This window comes from Artemia sp. Qi Xiang Cuo, chromosome 19 (assembly GCF_049724085.1).
Source record: "Artemia sp. Qi Xiang Cuo chromosome 19, ASM4972408v1, whole genome shotgun sequence".
In the NCBI taxonomy this organism is placed as follows: Eukaryota; Metazoa; Arthropoda; class Branchiopoda; order Anostraca; family Artemiidae; genus Artemia; species Artemia sp. Qi Xiang Cuo.
Window position 1 is genome coordinate 8,016,614 of NC_142812.1, and position 15,670 is coordinate 8,032,283.

General features: G+C 35.3%; 1 protein-coding gene across 2 annotated transcripts in view; it reads left to right on the plus strand.

The window, feature by feature from the left end:
- The window catches only part of LOC148940454 (phospholipid-transporting ATPase VA), a 204,545-nt gene that overhangs the window by 100,103 nt on the left and 88,772 nt on the right, over positions 1–15,670 (plus strand). For both annotated transcript variants that reach the window (XM_089105629.1, XM_089105630.1), the window contains exons 6-8: positions 2,061–2,265; positions 6,818–6,967; positions 12,778–12,894. In XM_089105629.1, coding sequence (XP_088961755.1) covers positions 2,061–2,265; positions 6,818–6,967; positions 12,778–12,894 — 472 coding nt within the window. The remainder of the gene's footprint in view (positions 1–2,060; positions 2,266–6,817; positions 6,968–12,777; positions 12,895–15,670) is intronic.

Here is a 15,670-nt window from a genome sequence, read left to right on the forward strand (position 1 = left end):
CTCTCGGCCTACCCGGCTCTGCTATATGTGGTACACTTCTGCCACACTGCGCTTCTTCGTACCACGCAGGGTACCCTTTCTCCCACACTAGAGACGCTTCCGTCACGTTTTGCTCGCGGTACCTGGTGTATACGATTTTTGAAAGAGGGCAGTACCTCTGTTTTTGCATAATCGATTACAAACTGCTATAGAACCACAGCTATGTCCGGTTTGATTTTTCAAATGTTACAGGCGAGAAAAAACGAATTTTTGTGTTACATCTGCGCCAGATACGAAAAAATGAAAATCTGAAATAGAAGGTCGAGTGATGGGTAGGTAAATGAGCGAGAATCAAGTTGGCGCTCAAATTGGGGCCAAAATTAAAAAAAAGATACGAAGATTTGGCGTATAAAACAAATGTCTCTTTTTTATTTTTGATGAACTCAGTTTATTTCTGGAAGGAAACTCCAGTTCCGCCATGCATCACTGACAAACTTCATTGAAATCTATGTTATCATTCGTAGTTCTCATTATGTTTCTCGGAATTCTTTAGTAGAATACTTGCAAACCAGGGAGAAGCGCCTCCCCCCTTGACACTGGTCTCTACATCTTTTATTAACATATTTTCATTAGAACATATTTTTTTATATATTAAAATCAGTTTCTTTTTGCAACATTCTGGAACGGACTGTGCCATTATTATAATCTTTGATAGAACTGTATAAAGCAGCCTACATGACTTAGATTTCTTCTATTAGCAACAGTTTTTGCGTAATCATTTCTTAGAATCTGTATTTTCTTATGAAATTTAAATATTTTTGGATTTTTTTAAAGCAAATTATTTTTTAGCTGTTTAGCAGTTTTCTAGCAGAATTTTTAATATTGAGCCGGAAACCTAATCACGACTTTTTCTAGTACCCTGTTTTTAGAGAACAATTTTTGAAGTGTTTTAGTTTAATTTCGGTGTCGATTTGATGAATTTCAGACAATAAAAAAAGAAAAGAAACATTTCGTAAAAACCATGGGTAGTTGAAACATATCTGATCCAGAACACCAAATAAGGAAAAAAAAAAATGGTTAAACAAAACTCTTAGCTGGTAGAAAAAATTCTGACTGCAGTTTCAAATTAAGCCAAATACTATTACTAAATTACTACTAATTATTATTAAAATTATTATTATTATTACAACTAATAATAATTATAATAATAATATAATATATATAGCTAATTATATAACTAATAATAATAATTATATATATATTATTATTACAACTAATTATTACTACTACAAACAACTCACTGCGGTGCCGATCCGCCTGAGGCCAGCACAACCACGCATGCTTTTCATCCATCCCAATCAATATTTCTAGATTTCAATATTCTAAACATTATATTTGTTAGTAATTAAATGTTGTATATGAAGTATTATTATGTATTTAGTTGGTATTGGCGTGCTATACTTTTAATCTTATGCCCTTCAGAATACGGGTTCGAGTCCTGCTGTCGCCGATTATTTGGTCTGAATCGGGGGTTGTGTGTGTGACTATGTAGGCCTAGCCAGGATTGACCCAAGTTCAAATAGTCGCTTTGAGATAGTCGGGGAAGTTAAACAGAAAGGGTGTGTGAAAGCACAAAATAGCTGGCCCCCAACCCCAACCTCAATAAACGGTGATCAGTACCACCGGTAGGAACTGCAATATCCAGTGCTGTATCCTTTATATTGCTTTTTTTTTTTACCTTTTATTTATATCATTATTGATTGATTGTTTTATTAATATTTATTATTAATTTATGTAAATTCATAAGTAAGCTAATAACTCAAACTCATTTTCGAGGTAGTATCTTAAACTAGGTATCCTTTTTCCAGACCACACCGCCTTTGTATGACGAACAAATAAACGTTCAAATGAGGATAAGTCCATTTTAAACTGGGTATCCTTTTCCCATACCACACTGCCTTTGTACGACGAACAAATAGACGTTCGAATGGGAATAAGTCCCCGATTTGATAGTTTTTATTTGTGACTTAAACTCGTTTTCCAGTGTCATTATGAAGTGCTAATATTTCAGTTTTTTCCAGGTGTGTACTATTATTGATTGTTTTGTGCATTATTGGTGCTGTTTGCAGTGGCTGGTGGCTGTCTCTGTATGATTATACCAGAGTTCCATTTTTGGTTTTGGACCCAAAGAAGACAGAAAAGGGACTAGAACTTGTTCCTGGAACCGATCCCAATCCTGCTTATCAGTCATTCCTTTCATTTTGGACTTTTGTGATTGTTCTCCAAGTAAGTTGATGCCACTATGCCACAAATTGCTCACCAGGAAGCGATTAATTAATGATAGACTTAACCCTGGATTAGTTCTACTGAGGCTCTCAAAAGTAAACAAATTTTATCAGTAAAATTCTATCAACCAGTCAGTATCTTTTTGACAATTCATTTTATTAACCAATACAGCTATAAGTCTTCTTCTTCCTTGAGAGGGGGCTGAAAATCAAGCAATTCCCCGTCCCTCTCCCGACCGTCAGTTTTTTAAGAACCTCCTCTGTGGTATATCCTGTGGTAGCGCAGTGGATTGATCTCTTCTTGGCAAAACAGGCCAGGGGCTCGATTCCACCTGCCGCAAGGCTGGTTGACATGCTTGCTACCTCCCTGTGTGAAACAAAAGAATGGGTAACTAAAAAATTGACAATTATCGACTCCGCTTGTGCTATGAGTGACTTTGGAGGTTTTTGGCTCCCCTAAACTCCCCCACCGAATAAACTTCGGAATTGCTTCTTATCTCCCTTATTTTGTATGGGTATGATTATGATTTCAGATATTGAAGATCCGACAGAAATTCAGCTCGTAATAACGTTTGTCAATTATATGCACTGTGATTAAGATTAAGTGAATTTATAAATAGGACAATTTTTCTGGAAAGTGATGACGACACCTTATTTGAGTATGTCGGCTGTGTTTGCAACGTTCGTCATTAGCAAACAAACATAAAAAGATTAGAAGTTCTTTATGATTTTTCATTGGTTTAAATTGTTTTTTTTCTTAGATTTTTTAAGACCAGAAATCCGAAGAGATTAAAACCATAAGGAATAAGTTTTTTTTTTTTTTTTTTTTTTTTTTTTTTTTTTTTTTTCGGACGGTCAGACGAAGAGCGTTCAGCCTCTGATCTTCACCGTACAGAAATTCTGACAAGAACTCACTCATTCAATCAATTCAGGAAATCTACTTGTTTTAGGAAGTATGACATTCTGTTAGGCCATGTTTAGTTAGTCCAACTTAATGTTAGTAAATCAATTTTTTTTTATTTTTGGAAAGGTGAGAAGGAGGAGAAATAGGGGTTTAGGTTCAGTGGGTGAAAATTTGCCTTTTGTCGATGATTGTATTTACTTATGGTGAATGTTAATTAAGGATGGTAAGTAGGGTAAGCAGTAGAAATAGTTTGAAATAAGGGGAATTGGGTAATAGGAATGGTTCTAAGTAGTTATTTCAGATTTGTAAATCTGGGGGCTATTTAGTTACATAAGAAGATGTTTGAGTCAAAGATTAGGTTGGTAATAGACCATGGAGGAGAAATTTGGGGCCTTGATACGGAGCTGGATTAGAATGATTATAATCGAAGTATTATAGAAGGATGCTAGGTTGAAAAGAGAGGTTTAATGATTTAGTTCTTGAAGGTGATTTGGGAATGTTATGTTTAAGAAGCAGGAGCCTTGAGCAGGAGACTAGCAGGAGCTTAGGAGGAGTAAGTATGGAGAAGGATAGGCTAGAGAGGGAAGTATTGGTGGATTCTCTGCTAGACGGATATTCGTGATTGGGGTGAAATAAGGCAATTTTAGATTCGTGTAGAATGTTTGGTGATTGGAATTATTATGGTAGGAGTAGGGTAGGTTTTTCCATTCCTCAAGGAGTAGGAGACTCCTCCTAGCTAAGGGAAGCCCGTGTTATCTTTGGATACCAAAACAAATTTTTGCCGCCCTGTATGCTAGTAGAATTGATTGCCCCATGTTTTCTTGTTTTTAATTTTATTTTTTATTCCTGAGTATTTTCTTCTTTATTCTTCCTTTTCTTCTTTCTCAAGCACAATTCCACCTCTCCACCTCTACTTGACGACGTTAATATTCACTCAATTTAACGTGTTTCGTACTAGCTTCGTCATTCCTACCAAATCAAAATAAATACTTTTTTTTATCATATGCCCATACAGAATTACCTCCAATTTAATGTTGCTTGTACTTTTAAATAAACAACTTAAAAATTTCAAGGTAAAAAGCGAAAAAAAAAAAATACAGAAGGTGACAAAAAATATCTCAACCCTAAGATCAAACCGGAGAAAAGGGTACTCAAAGGACGTTTTTGTTTTACATCTTCCAAATATATTTAACAACTGATTGCTTGCTCAGCTCTGATATTTGACGCTCCTAAGGTTAATCAGGCACGTAAGCCGGAATCTATTTCGGGGTGGAGGAGCCTCGACCGAAGGCCTCGGCCGAGTCCGTTGATTTTGAATTGAAGTTATCAAGTATTTTGCAGTAGATTGCATCAAGACGTGGCTAATTGTAGACAGAAAAAAGCCAAGACAGAATAGTCCAAGTAATTAAGAGGTAAATGTTTTAATGGGTGGACGGGTAAATGGCGCGAGTAGGTATGACTCTCTTATAGGACAAATACTTGTTTGTTAGTTTTTGGAAAGGCACGCCTGCCTAGAGTCTCAGGCAGGTTGACAAAGAATTTAAAATTGACGTAGGACCGTTAGATTGCCTGGAATGAGAGGCAAACAAGGTATGTCCGCCTAGAGTCTCAGGCAGGTTAACCAAGAGTTTAAAATTGACATAGGACCGTTAGATTGCCTGGAAGGAGAGGCAAACAAGGCACGCCCGCCTAGAGTCTCAGGCAGGTTGACCAAGAGTTTAAAATTGACATAGGACCGTTAGATTGCCTGGAATGAGAGGCAAACAAGACACGCCCACCTAGAGTCTCAGGCAGGTTGACCAAGAGTTTAAAATTGACATAGGACCGTTAGATTGCCTGGAATGAGAGGCAGACAAGGCATGCCCACCTAGAGTCTCAGGCAGGTTGACCAAGAGTTTAAAATTGACAGGTTCGTTAGATTGCCTGAAATGAGAGGCAAACAAGGCACGCCCGCCTAGAGTCTCAGGCAGGTTGGCCAAGAGTTTAAAATTGACATAGGACCGTTAGATTGCCTGGAATGAGAGGCAAACAAGGCACGCCTGTCTAGAGTCTCAGACATGTTGACCAAAAATTTAAAATTGGCATAGGACCGTTAGATTGCCTGGAATGAAAGGCAAACAAGGCACGCCTGCCTATGGTCTTAAGAAGGTGAACCAAGAATTTAGAATTGACATAGGACCATTAATTTTCTTGAAATAACAAGCAAACAATCGTTTAAAGCCATCTTTATCTTTCAAATAGTACCTATTCGTTGCCTAAGCTCAGCCCCACATTCTGAGAAAATTTCAGTTTTTCAAGCTGGTCAATTATAAGGTAAGTGTGAAACATTTAGGATAAATAAAACGATTTGTGGAGGGAGGAGGGTTCTTGAAGCTAGATAATACAATATTTGTGGAGCTACTGGGCTCTGAACGTTCTTTATACGAGACATGGATGATATTCGAGCTTTACCTCTCTTTTGCCTCTTTTTTGCCTTTTTTGCCTCTCTTTTACCTCAATCAGATTTACTCAATCATGGAGGATACTATTGAAAGAATCTTTGCAATTTCTACTGTAATGTTTAGTTCCTCAGTTATTATACCCTTTTCTGATACTACCTGTTTGTTTTGGATAAAGTGTTGCTCTACCCTACGCGTGGTATATTTCAGACAGTGTAAGTTTTTGCTTCATTTACTACGTATTAAAGCAGTTGACACTGTATTTGATAATTTTGACCTTATTCGTATTCCGTCTTATATATGCCTTCTCGACGAAGCTCTGTATAAGAGACCTCATAATTTTACTTTGGTAAGATCTCTTTTTCATTTTTTGCTTCCTTGAGTTTGTTAAACTTCTTGTTACATCTTGTGTGCAATCATTTTTGTTTTTTTCTGTTTTACTTTATTTTTATTTTTTCTGTATTCTGATTTCCGCAAATTTCTGGTTTTTTTTTTGTTTTTCTTATCATTTGTGCTTCAAGTTATGTTTTTCTTTATTCTTGTGAAAAAAGAAAAAAAAAATCCATTCTTGACTAAAAAGGTTTTCGCAGTTAACTTCTATGCACTGAAGGCCGAGGGCGAATGGATTCCCCGAAAGGTCCTTTTGGATGTTCATAAACGTTTATCGCAAATTTATGTCTGAAGGTATCTAACCCCTTTGTCTAGTTCTCCGGCCTAGGGTTCAGGAGGTATCGGCTTTTCAGGATTTGTGGAAATATTTGTTATAGCTTCAGTAAAAAAAAAAAGTTTCCAAGTCTCTACCTCTCTCCCCCACTAATTTATTGTTCTGCTATAAAGCAATCTACATGTAGCTTGTTAAGTTGAAGGGGCGGGTATCAAATCGATATGAAGATTTGTTAAAATTGAAATCATATATTTAAAATAAAATATATTTAAATCAAAATATTTTTAAATACCTTTAAATAAAGATAGCCAACTTGTGTACCTATTTGTGTTAATATCATAACTATACAATAGTCATTTTTATATAATGCTTGTATAATTTTAATTATTATAAATATTAACCAATTCTAATTATTTAATATAATAAATACAATTATTGTTTAATAATCGTCTAATTTAGCAATAACAAATATAATCGTAATTACTGAAAGTCTATAATCTATAATATTCATATAATATTTATACAAACTGTATACTTTCTTTTTTAGGTTATGATTCCTCTGTCTCTCTATGTCACAATTGAAATTACAAAACTTGCTCAAATATATTATATTCACAAGGATCCTGATTTGAAAGATGATATGACTGGAAAAGAAACCGAATGTCGTGCCTTGAATATTACAGAAGAGTTGGGCCAGGTACGTAAACTATATCTAAGAAGCGGAACTGAGGAATGCTGAAAATTTCTTTCTACCAAGGTCTATCCAAGCAATCCCCCCTTCTCCACCAACAGCGGTTGAATATTTTTTAGAATGACTTATTTAGGTTCAGAATTCAGGATCCATGGACTTGAAAAACGCTTTGCGTCAAGCATTGAAATGCTTATGCATAGTGACGGAGGAGGGGGGTAAACAGGGACTCTTGCACCACGAGAAGCTAAAACCCCGATTTATATTGCTGGTATAAAAATCGGAAGTCTTTCCTTAAACATTAAAGAGATATTGGGACAGGTATCTAAATTTCATCTAAGAAGCTATTCTGGTGTACGAGGAGAAATTTCTCCTTCCCAGGACTATTCAAGACCTTACTATGATTGTATATTCTTTTATAGAAAGATTGGTTAAAGTGCACGGTTGTTTGGACCTAAAAACAATTTAAGTCAAACATTAAAAGAATATCTTTCTGCTTCCTTAAAATACCCCCTGGCCTTCCTAAGAAGGTTAGGAATACATGCACCTCTATGTAACGTTGCAATTACCTCAGACCTTCGTTCTGTCTGTGCCGTCAGGGACACTCAGGGCATCAAGCTCCGCCCACGTCCTCTCACTTGGGTTAGATAAAAGTGTTAAGACTGAGCAGGTCAGTCTGGTAGTTGTGCCGTTGTGTATTTCTGGGCCTTCTCCTACGATGGATGCCTGTTGGTTTCCAGTGAAGGATATCACTCGGAAGTCGCTTGTCATCCGTTCGTAGGATAAGAGTTTTTAGTGCCGCATTGCTACAATGCCATGGGGAGGAGGAGCCAGAAACGGAAAGCTCTACCCCAGTGAGATGCTACGGATCCATATTTTGTTTATATAAAGCAGTTATATACAAGCAGTATATAGTTAGTATACCCACAGAGGAGTCAGTCTTTAGCCCCCTCCCCCAGCACATTGAAAATTTTCGCATATTTTTTTTTACATATGGACAGTTTATCAGTTTTTGCTATATATATATATATATATATATATATATATATATATATATATATATATATATATATATATATATATATATATATATATAAAAATGTGTTTTTAGAATTTAAGTAGTAATATTAATAGATTTTTATTGAAAAAAAAAACAACTGAATCAAAAAGAAAAATTAAAAAAAAACATTAAAAAATAGAAACAAGCTGTTATATTTTCCAAGTTTTCAAAATTAATGTTTTGGATAAATACGTAGCACTAGGGAACTGATTTCCACAATTAAACCGCTAGCGTCCTGCTAGACAATCTTATCAAAGAACGTAGCGTAAACTGAGCCAAAATTAAACCTGAATCTAAGCCCTGGTATCCTCCCTGCTGAAGAATACCAAAGCTCGGGATTCAACTCCCTAACTATACAACAGCTACAATCATGCGGTTTCTCTTTCCTAGCCAGGAATGGGAGGGAAATCCATGATGTATATTAAATAACTTACTCGTTCATTCAGCACAAAATCTAGAACAAGAGTGGAAATTTAACTGGGCAGCCTTGCCCTGGGTTGCAACTCTTCTAAGGAAAAAATTCACGATAGACTAAGCGTTGTCGAGGAACTTAAAAAATTTCTGATCTTGACCCTTCTCGTCGCTCCGTCAGAGTGAGTCTTCATGTTCCAGATCTTCCCTAATCTAGGCGTCCAAATGCTGAGGGGCTTCTAGGCTTCAAATTTCGCACTGAAATATGTATCTTCATAGGTTATTTACATCTCATAGTTCAGGGTCCAAACGCTCTCTTAGAACATAGAAGTTGTGAAAAATGCTGAGAAGTGGCAACTAAAAAGTATCTGGGAGCTCTTTTTTGCGCCGGCTTCACTATCCAGAAAATACAGAGTCAAAAATTCTGGGAGATGAAATCCCAGCTTAATTTTTTTGCCCGTTCCAGGTTTCCGTCGCAATTACTTCTGAATAAGCTGGAACGGAAAAAAGTTATGAAAAGTAACTTTTTTCTAAGTCCGCTATTTAGCCGCTGATTTTAGAACCTGTTAGTGAAGACTGAACTTCACTTTTTAGCCGATCTGGGAGGAAACTCGATGCTTTTTTGCTATTTAAGTGGAAGAAATCCGAGTTTCCCTGGAAAAATCCATGACAACGGATTAAAAACCGGTGTAAGTCCATGGCATTCTGGAAATCCGTGTCATGGCTTAAAAATCCTTGTTTTCATCCATGGCGATGGTAACCCAGGCCTCGCCCTGTATGTTATTAAATAATAAAAAAACAAGATCTTTTAACTGAAATTAAGGAGCGACATTAAAACTTAAAACGAACAGAAATTATTCCGTATATGAAAGGGGCTGTCCCCTCCCCAACGCTCATTCTTTACGCTAAAGTTTTTTATTGTTTAAAAAAATAGAGTGGTAAGAAAGAGTCAAACTTTAGCGTAAAGAGCGAGACGTTCAGGAGGGGACAGCCCCTTTCATATACGAAATAATTTCTGTTCTTTTTAAGTTTTAATGTCGCTCCTTACTTTCAGTTAAAACAACTTGTTTTTTATTTAATTTTTGAAGGTTTTTTAATTAATACAGTTTTGATTTTGGCTCATCGTACATGAATATTTAAAACAAAATTTGCATATTAATTTACTTTTATTTGGTTAAATGGCTTTCTCGAAAGTTGTTTAATTTTATTTACTAACGTTTTTATTAGTAATAAATATACGTAACTGACGAATTAACTTACATGACAAACTTCTATATCTATATATTTTTAATACGTATATCATTGGGTTCACCCCCTAGTCAATACTTTGCTCTTTACTCTAAAGTTCGAATTTTGTTCAAATTCTTTAAAAAGGACCCTATAATCACAAAGGCCGTTAATTAGAATAAACAGCTCTTATGAAAGTACTAAAAAATCTTTCGCTTAAAGAGCGAGGTATTGACTAGGGGGAGAACCCAATCATATACGTAATAATTTCTGTTTTCGTTTTAAGTTTTAATGTCCCTCCTTACTTTCAGTTAAAAAAACTTGTTTTTTTTATTTAATTTTTGAACGTTTTTGAATTAATGCAGGTTTTGATTTTGGCTCATCGTACATGAATAATTAAAACAAAATTTGAATATTAGTTTACTTTTATTTGGCTAAATGGCTTTCTCGAAATTTGTTTAATTCTATTTACGAACGTTTTTATTAGTAATAAATATACGTAACTTACGAATTAACATACGTAACGAACTTCTATATTCATATATTTTTAATACGTATATTAGGGGGCTCGTCCCCTAGTCAATACCTAGTCCTTTACGCTAAAGTTCGAATTTTGTTCCAATTCTTTAAAAATGACCCCTTAATCACAAAGGCCGTTAATTAGAATAAATAGCTCTTATGAAAGTACTAAAAAATCTTCGGCTCAAAGAGCGAGGTATTGAGTAGGGGGCGAACCCAATCATATACGTAATAATTTCTGTTCGTTTTAAGTTTTGATGTTGCTCCTTACTTTCAGTTAAAAACTTTTTTTATTTAATTTCTGATCGTTTTTTTAAATAATGCTGGGAAATCCGCCCCCCCCCTTCATACCAGTGTCTCCTCCCCCATGAGAACTTCCTCCATGGAAAGATCCTCCCACATAACCCTCGAACCACCCCCCCCCCCCCACTACCAGAAAAAAAAACCCTGAAAACATCTGTATACTTCCCAATAGCCAATGCTATATGTAAACATTGGTTAAAGTTCATAAATTTCAGCCCTCCCCCCGGGGACTTTTGGGGATCAAGTTATCCTAAAAGACATAGCTATTATCTTGATGGGGTGAAAAAATTTTGATGGGGTGACTTTGGGAAAAAATGCACGTGGGTGGGGGCCTAGTTGCCCTCTATTTTTTTAGTCACTTAAAAAGGGCACTGGAATTTTAAAATTCTGTTCGAATGAGCCCTCCCACGATATTCTAGGACTACTGGGTCGATGCGATCACCCTCCACAGTAGGGTTCTCTGATACGCTGAATCTGATGGTGTGATTTTCATTAAGGTTCTATAACTTTAGGGGGTGTTTCCCCCTTTTTTTGAAAATCAGGCAAATTTTCTCAGGTGCGTAACTTTTGATGTTACCTCGAACTGTTTGATAAGAGGCGACGAGGTCTTATTTCTCCCAGACCATCTGGTTAGACCGTCCGAGGGGTAGTGTAGAACAGAGGCAACATAGGTGAAGGGTAATAGCTGCGGAATGAAATAATAAGGAATAGTCTAATGGAAGGCTAACACTCCTTGGCAGTTCGATTGCTCAAGAAAGAGCAATCGAAGTGCCGAGGGGTGTTAGTCTTCCATTACATCACCTTTTTTTTACATTTTTTACATCACATTTTCACATTTTACTTTTTTTTACATCGCATTTTCGTCATCACATTTTTTAATAAATTTAATCTTCAAAAATTGGGTATTTGGGTGATAATTAATTGGATGTCATTCAACGCCCTACGTAGCATTTTAATGTGTTTTTGTGCTATTTTCGATAAGCAGGTTCACCCCCTCCCCAATCCTTAATTCTAAAAGTTTTAAAATTCACTTTACTACATTATTATTTACTATTATTTTTTAGTTTTTGATGTCATTCATCCGCAGCTAACCTATCCTCGCAAGCTTGGCTTTTGTTATGACAGATTATTCATTTTTTATATATTCTGATTTATATTATTTTCCTTCCCTCATGTCCTCCTCCAACAGCTGAAAATTTCTGCGTATGTACCTATTGTGCAGTTATGCCGTCCCTGACAAACTTATGAATGATGATAGGGTTAATCGCCCACAACTATTATTTAAATGTGAATCATTTAATTGGAAATACTACCGTTGGATTTTGTAGAAATTGATGAAACTGTTTCTGGATTATTCTAAGTTATTTCTACTTCTATTGATTATGTCTGCTAACTATAGTTACCATACAGTTGATTGTTTGATTCGAAAAATTGGTTTGTCTTTTTCTTAGGAATAAACAAGAAAAAATTTTTTTTTTTTTTTTTTTTTTTTTTAATTGATCGTATCACAAAATTAATGCTCTCATTTTTTTCTTCGTCCAATTATAATAAAAGATTTTTTATCCGTTATAGTACATCGCAGAGATAAGAAAGATGAGAAATCATGTCTAATTTCTTAGCAACCGACATTTACGTTTCATGTTTTCCTTTGTTGCTTATTAGTGATATAAAAATAAACCATCTTTCAAGTTCAGGTTGATATTGATATCTATAAAGGAAGGGGTATAGAAGAGGTCGATCACCCCTTCCACTGCGTATGACAGTGGTGGTCGTAGAAACTATGGAGGGGGTTTATGTTTTCGGAAATTTAAAGTTCTCGTGCTTTATAAGAGTCGAAAGTGGCTGGATGCCAACTAGATCCTCTCCTGTGCCCTTTTTGCCCCCCTCCCCACCTGCGCCAAATTCCCTCTTTTAGGTTTTTTTTACTAAAACATTTTTCTCTATCTGTTATACTATTAGATTGTTTCATTTTTCTACAATTTAAAATGCTACTATTGCCGTCTTTATTTTATGTCTCCTTCCCCTTAATGACAAGATTTGCGTTATTAAGCTAATTAATAATAACGCACCTAATGAAATAAATAACTAATTCATAACAATACTGATAAAATAATAAAGCTCAATGAAAAGTGAGCATAATTGTTTTGTTACCTTTTGCTCACGTATACAAGGAATAAGTTAGTAATAAAGTCAGACTTCAAGGTAAACTCAAAGGGAAAACTTCCTGACCCCTGGGGCCTTTTAATGATTCACACAGCTTGACTAGGAATATTAATAATTTATACTGTTTATTTTCCAGGTTCAGTATATATTCAGTGACAAAACTGGGACACTTACTGAAAATAACATGATATTTCGTCGTTGCTTTGTAAATGGAAGAGATTATAATCATCCTCCAACTAAACACGAAAATAAGGTAAAATTTTGTTTTGTTGCAAAATCCTTTATTTAAATTATTATTATTAACAAATAAGAATTCCAATAGGGATAGGACCTTTTATTAGACAGTGTAAAACAGATGCAATAGTTACTGGATTTCGATCAAATATATATCGGTGATCATTATCAACAGCGAAATTAAAGCATTAAAATTAAAACAAACTATATTTATGCAGAACAAAATAATTACTTCCCGGTCACAGATTCAAATATACTATATATAAAGGTATTATTTTCATTATCGCATAATTCTTATTTTTATATTAATTTATATCTAAAACTAACAATTTGGATAAAGGCTGTGCCACCTAACTTTGGAATTCGAATCAACTATAAAAAAATAATGAACACTTTGTCAGTATATCAAAATAAATAGCTCTTTATTAGATTAGAATTTAGAATAAGAAAAGAGTTAAATAAATCCGATATATAGATAAATAATCCGATATTTCGATATGTAAATAATCCGATATTTCGACTCCAGATATATAGCATAGAAGAACTTTAAAGTGAAAATTATAGGCTACACATTTGTCTCCTCATCATAGTCTCATCCAATTTCTTCGTTGAGTACTTTTTTTTAGTCTTAGCCTAGTTTCTGAAACTTGATACTCCATAGGCCTAATCAACTATGTATATGTAGATATACAACTATAAATGATTGAACTTTAGCGTTATTAACTTTTATTGAACTTTTGAGTCTAACTTTAGCGTAAAGAGCGAAGGTTCAGGAAGGAATAGCCCTTCCCATATACGAAATTATTTCTTTTCGTTTTAAGTTTTAATGTCGCTCCTTGCTTTCAGTTGAAAAAATAATACTTGTGTACTATTCAGTGGCCTAAACACTTGAGATGTTTGATAATAAAAATAATCTATTAGAAAGGAGGGACATTTTTTATTTAAGAATGAAACACAACATCATTCAAATACCTGCCACGGCTGACTTGACAGTATTCCAACCGAAGAGCCCTTTTTTCCCCTGCATTTTTAAATGTGTGGGCTCTAATGGGGTCAAATAACAGCTCCAAAACGATCAATTGAAATCAACGTTTTGGCTGATTGTTCGATTTCCAGAACTGCGCAAATGGTCTATGGTTATGTTGGCTGTTATGCAATTGCCTTTTCCTGTTAATTAATTAAAAAAAACTTTTTCCACAAAATAAGTTTTTCAAAGAAAATTAAAGAACTCCATTTAACAAAAAATGGCAAAAATCAAATCAAATATTCTACCAAGCGTGAAGCTACCACAAATCAGCATTGATAAATAAATGAAACCCAAAACGAACAGAAATTACAATAAATAACCGAGTCAAACTCAAAATGAGCAGAAATTAACATAAGTTGGGCTCAAAACCCCTATGCCTTCCCAAGGCCAGAACAAAATTTGCACTTTACTGAAAAAATATAAATATTTTTACTTTTATAACTTTAACAAATCAAATAATATTAACATTTTGATTGCTAAATATCAGTATATGACATGTACATTAAACTGACAATGCACATTCATTTGTATCAAAATTTGTATCACTCATTTGTATCAAAATTATTTAGTGCCCTCCAATCGCTTTCGACTATTAAAAAGGGCATCAGCCATTTCCATTTTCAATCGAATGAGCCCTTTTCGAAGTTCCCATGACAACTCCTTCGATACGAAGTGCCCTGGACAACAACAACAAAAAAATAATACATTATACCCACATCGATCCTTACTATAAAAATGTCAAGCCTTCCAATCACTTTCGACTATTAAAAAGGGCAATAGGCCTTTCGATTTTCAATCGAATGAGCCCTTTTTGAAACTACAGCGCTTTCTATAAAAACCTTATATGCCCCCAGGGCATAAATTAAAACCCTTACCCCAAGGACTGCTAGGGTGGTTGTCATCCTCTAAGACCTAATTTCCAGAACATTCAACTACGTTAAACAAAATGGCTATCTCAAAATTTTGATTGGATGTGTTTGGAGGACTGGTGGGCGTGAGAGGGGGGTTCATTACACTCCATTTACTTTCGACTAATAAAAACGGCACTAGCCCTCTCAATTTCCAATTGAATGAGCCCCTTTTCAAGTTCTGCGACAACTCTATCTATAAAAACCTTATTTGCCCCTAGGGCATAACTTACTACATTTGCCCTGGGGGCTCTGGGGGCTTTGTCATCCTTCAATACATAATTTTCGGATCTTTCAACTACGTTGAACAAAATGGCTATCTCTAAACTTTGATTGAATGTTTTTGGGGAAATGGTGGGCATGAGAGGGGGGTTAATTACTCTCCACTCACTTTTGACTATTAAAAAGGGCGATTTCAATTTCCAATCAAATGAGCCCTTTTTGAAATTTCTATATAAACCTTATATGCCCCCAGGGAATAACTTACAATTTTTGCACTGAGGGCTGTGAGGGGGTTATCATCCTCAAAGACCTAATTTCAAGAACTTTCAATTTCAACTACGTTGAACAGAATGTATATCTAAAAATATTGATTGGATGTGTTTGGGAAAATTGTGGGCATGAGAGGAGCGTTAGTCACTATCCGATCAATTTCAACTCTTAAAAAAGGCACAAGGCCTTTCAATTTCCAATCGAATGAGCCCTTTTAAATTTTCTATGACAATGCGTTCAATAAAAACTTTGTAGGCCCCCAGGGCATAGCTTACCACCCTTGCCCTGAGGGCTGTGGAGGGGGGGGAGGGGTTGCCATCCTTAAAGACCTAATTTCCAAAGCTTTCAACTACGTTAAATAAAACGGC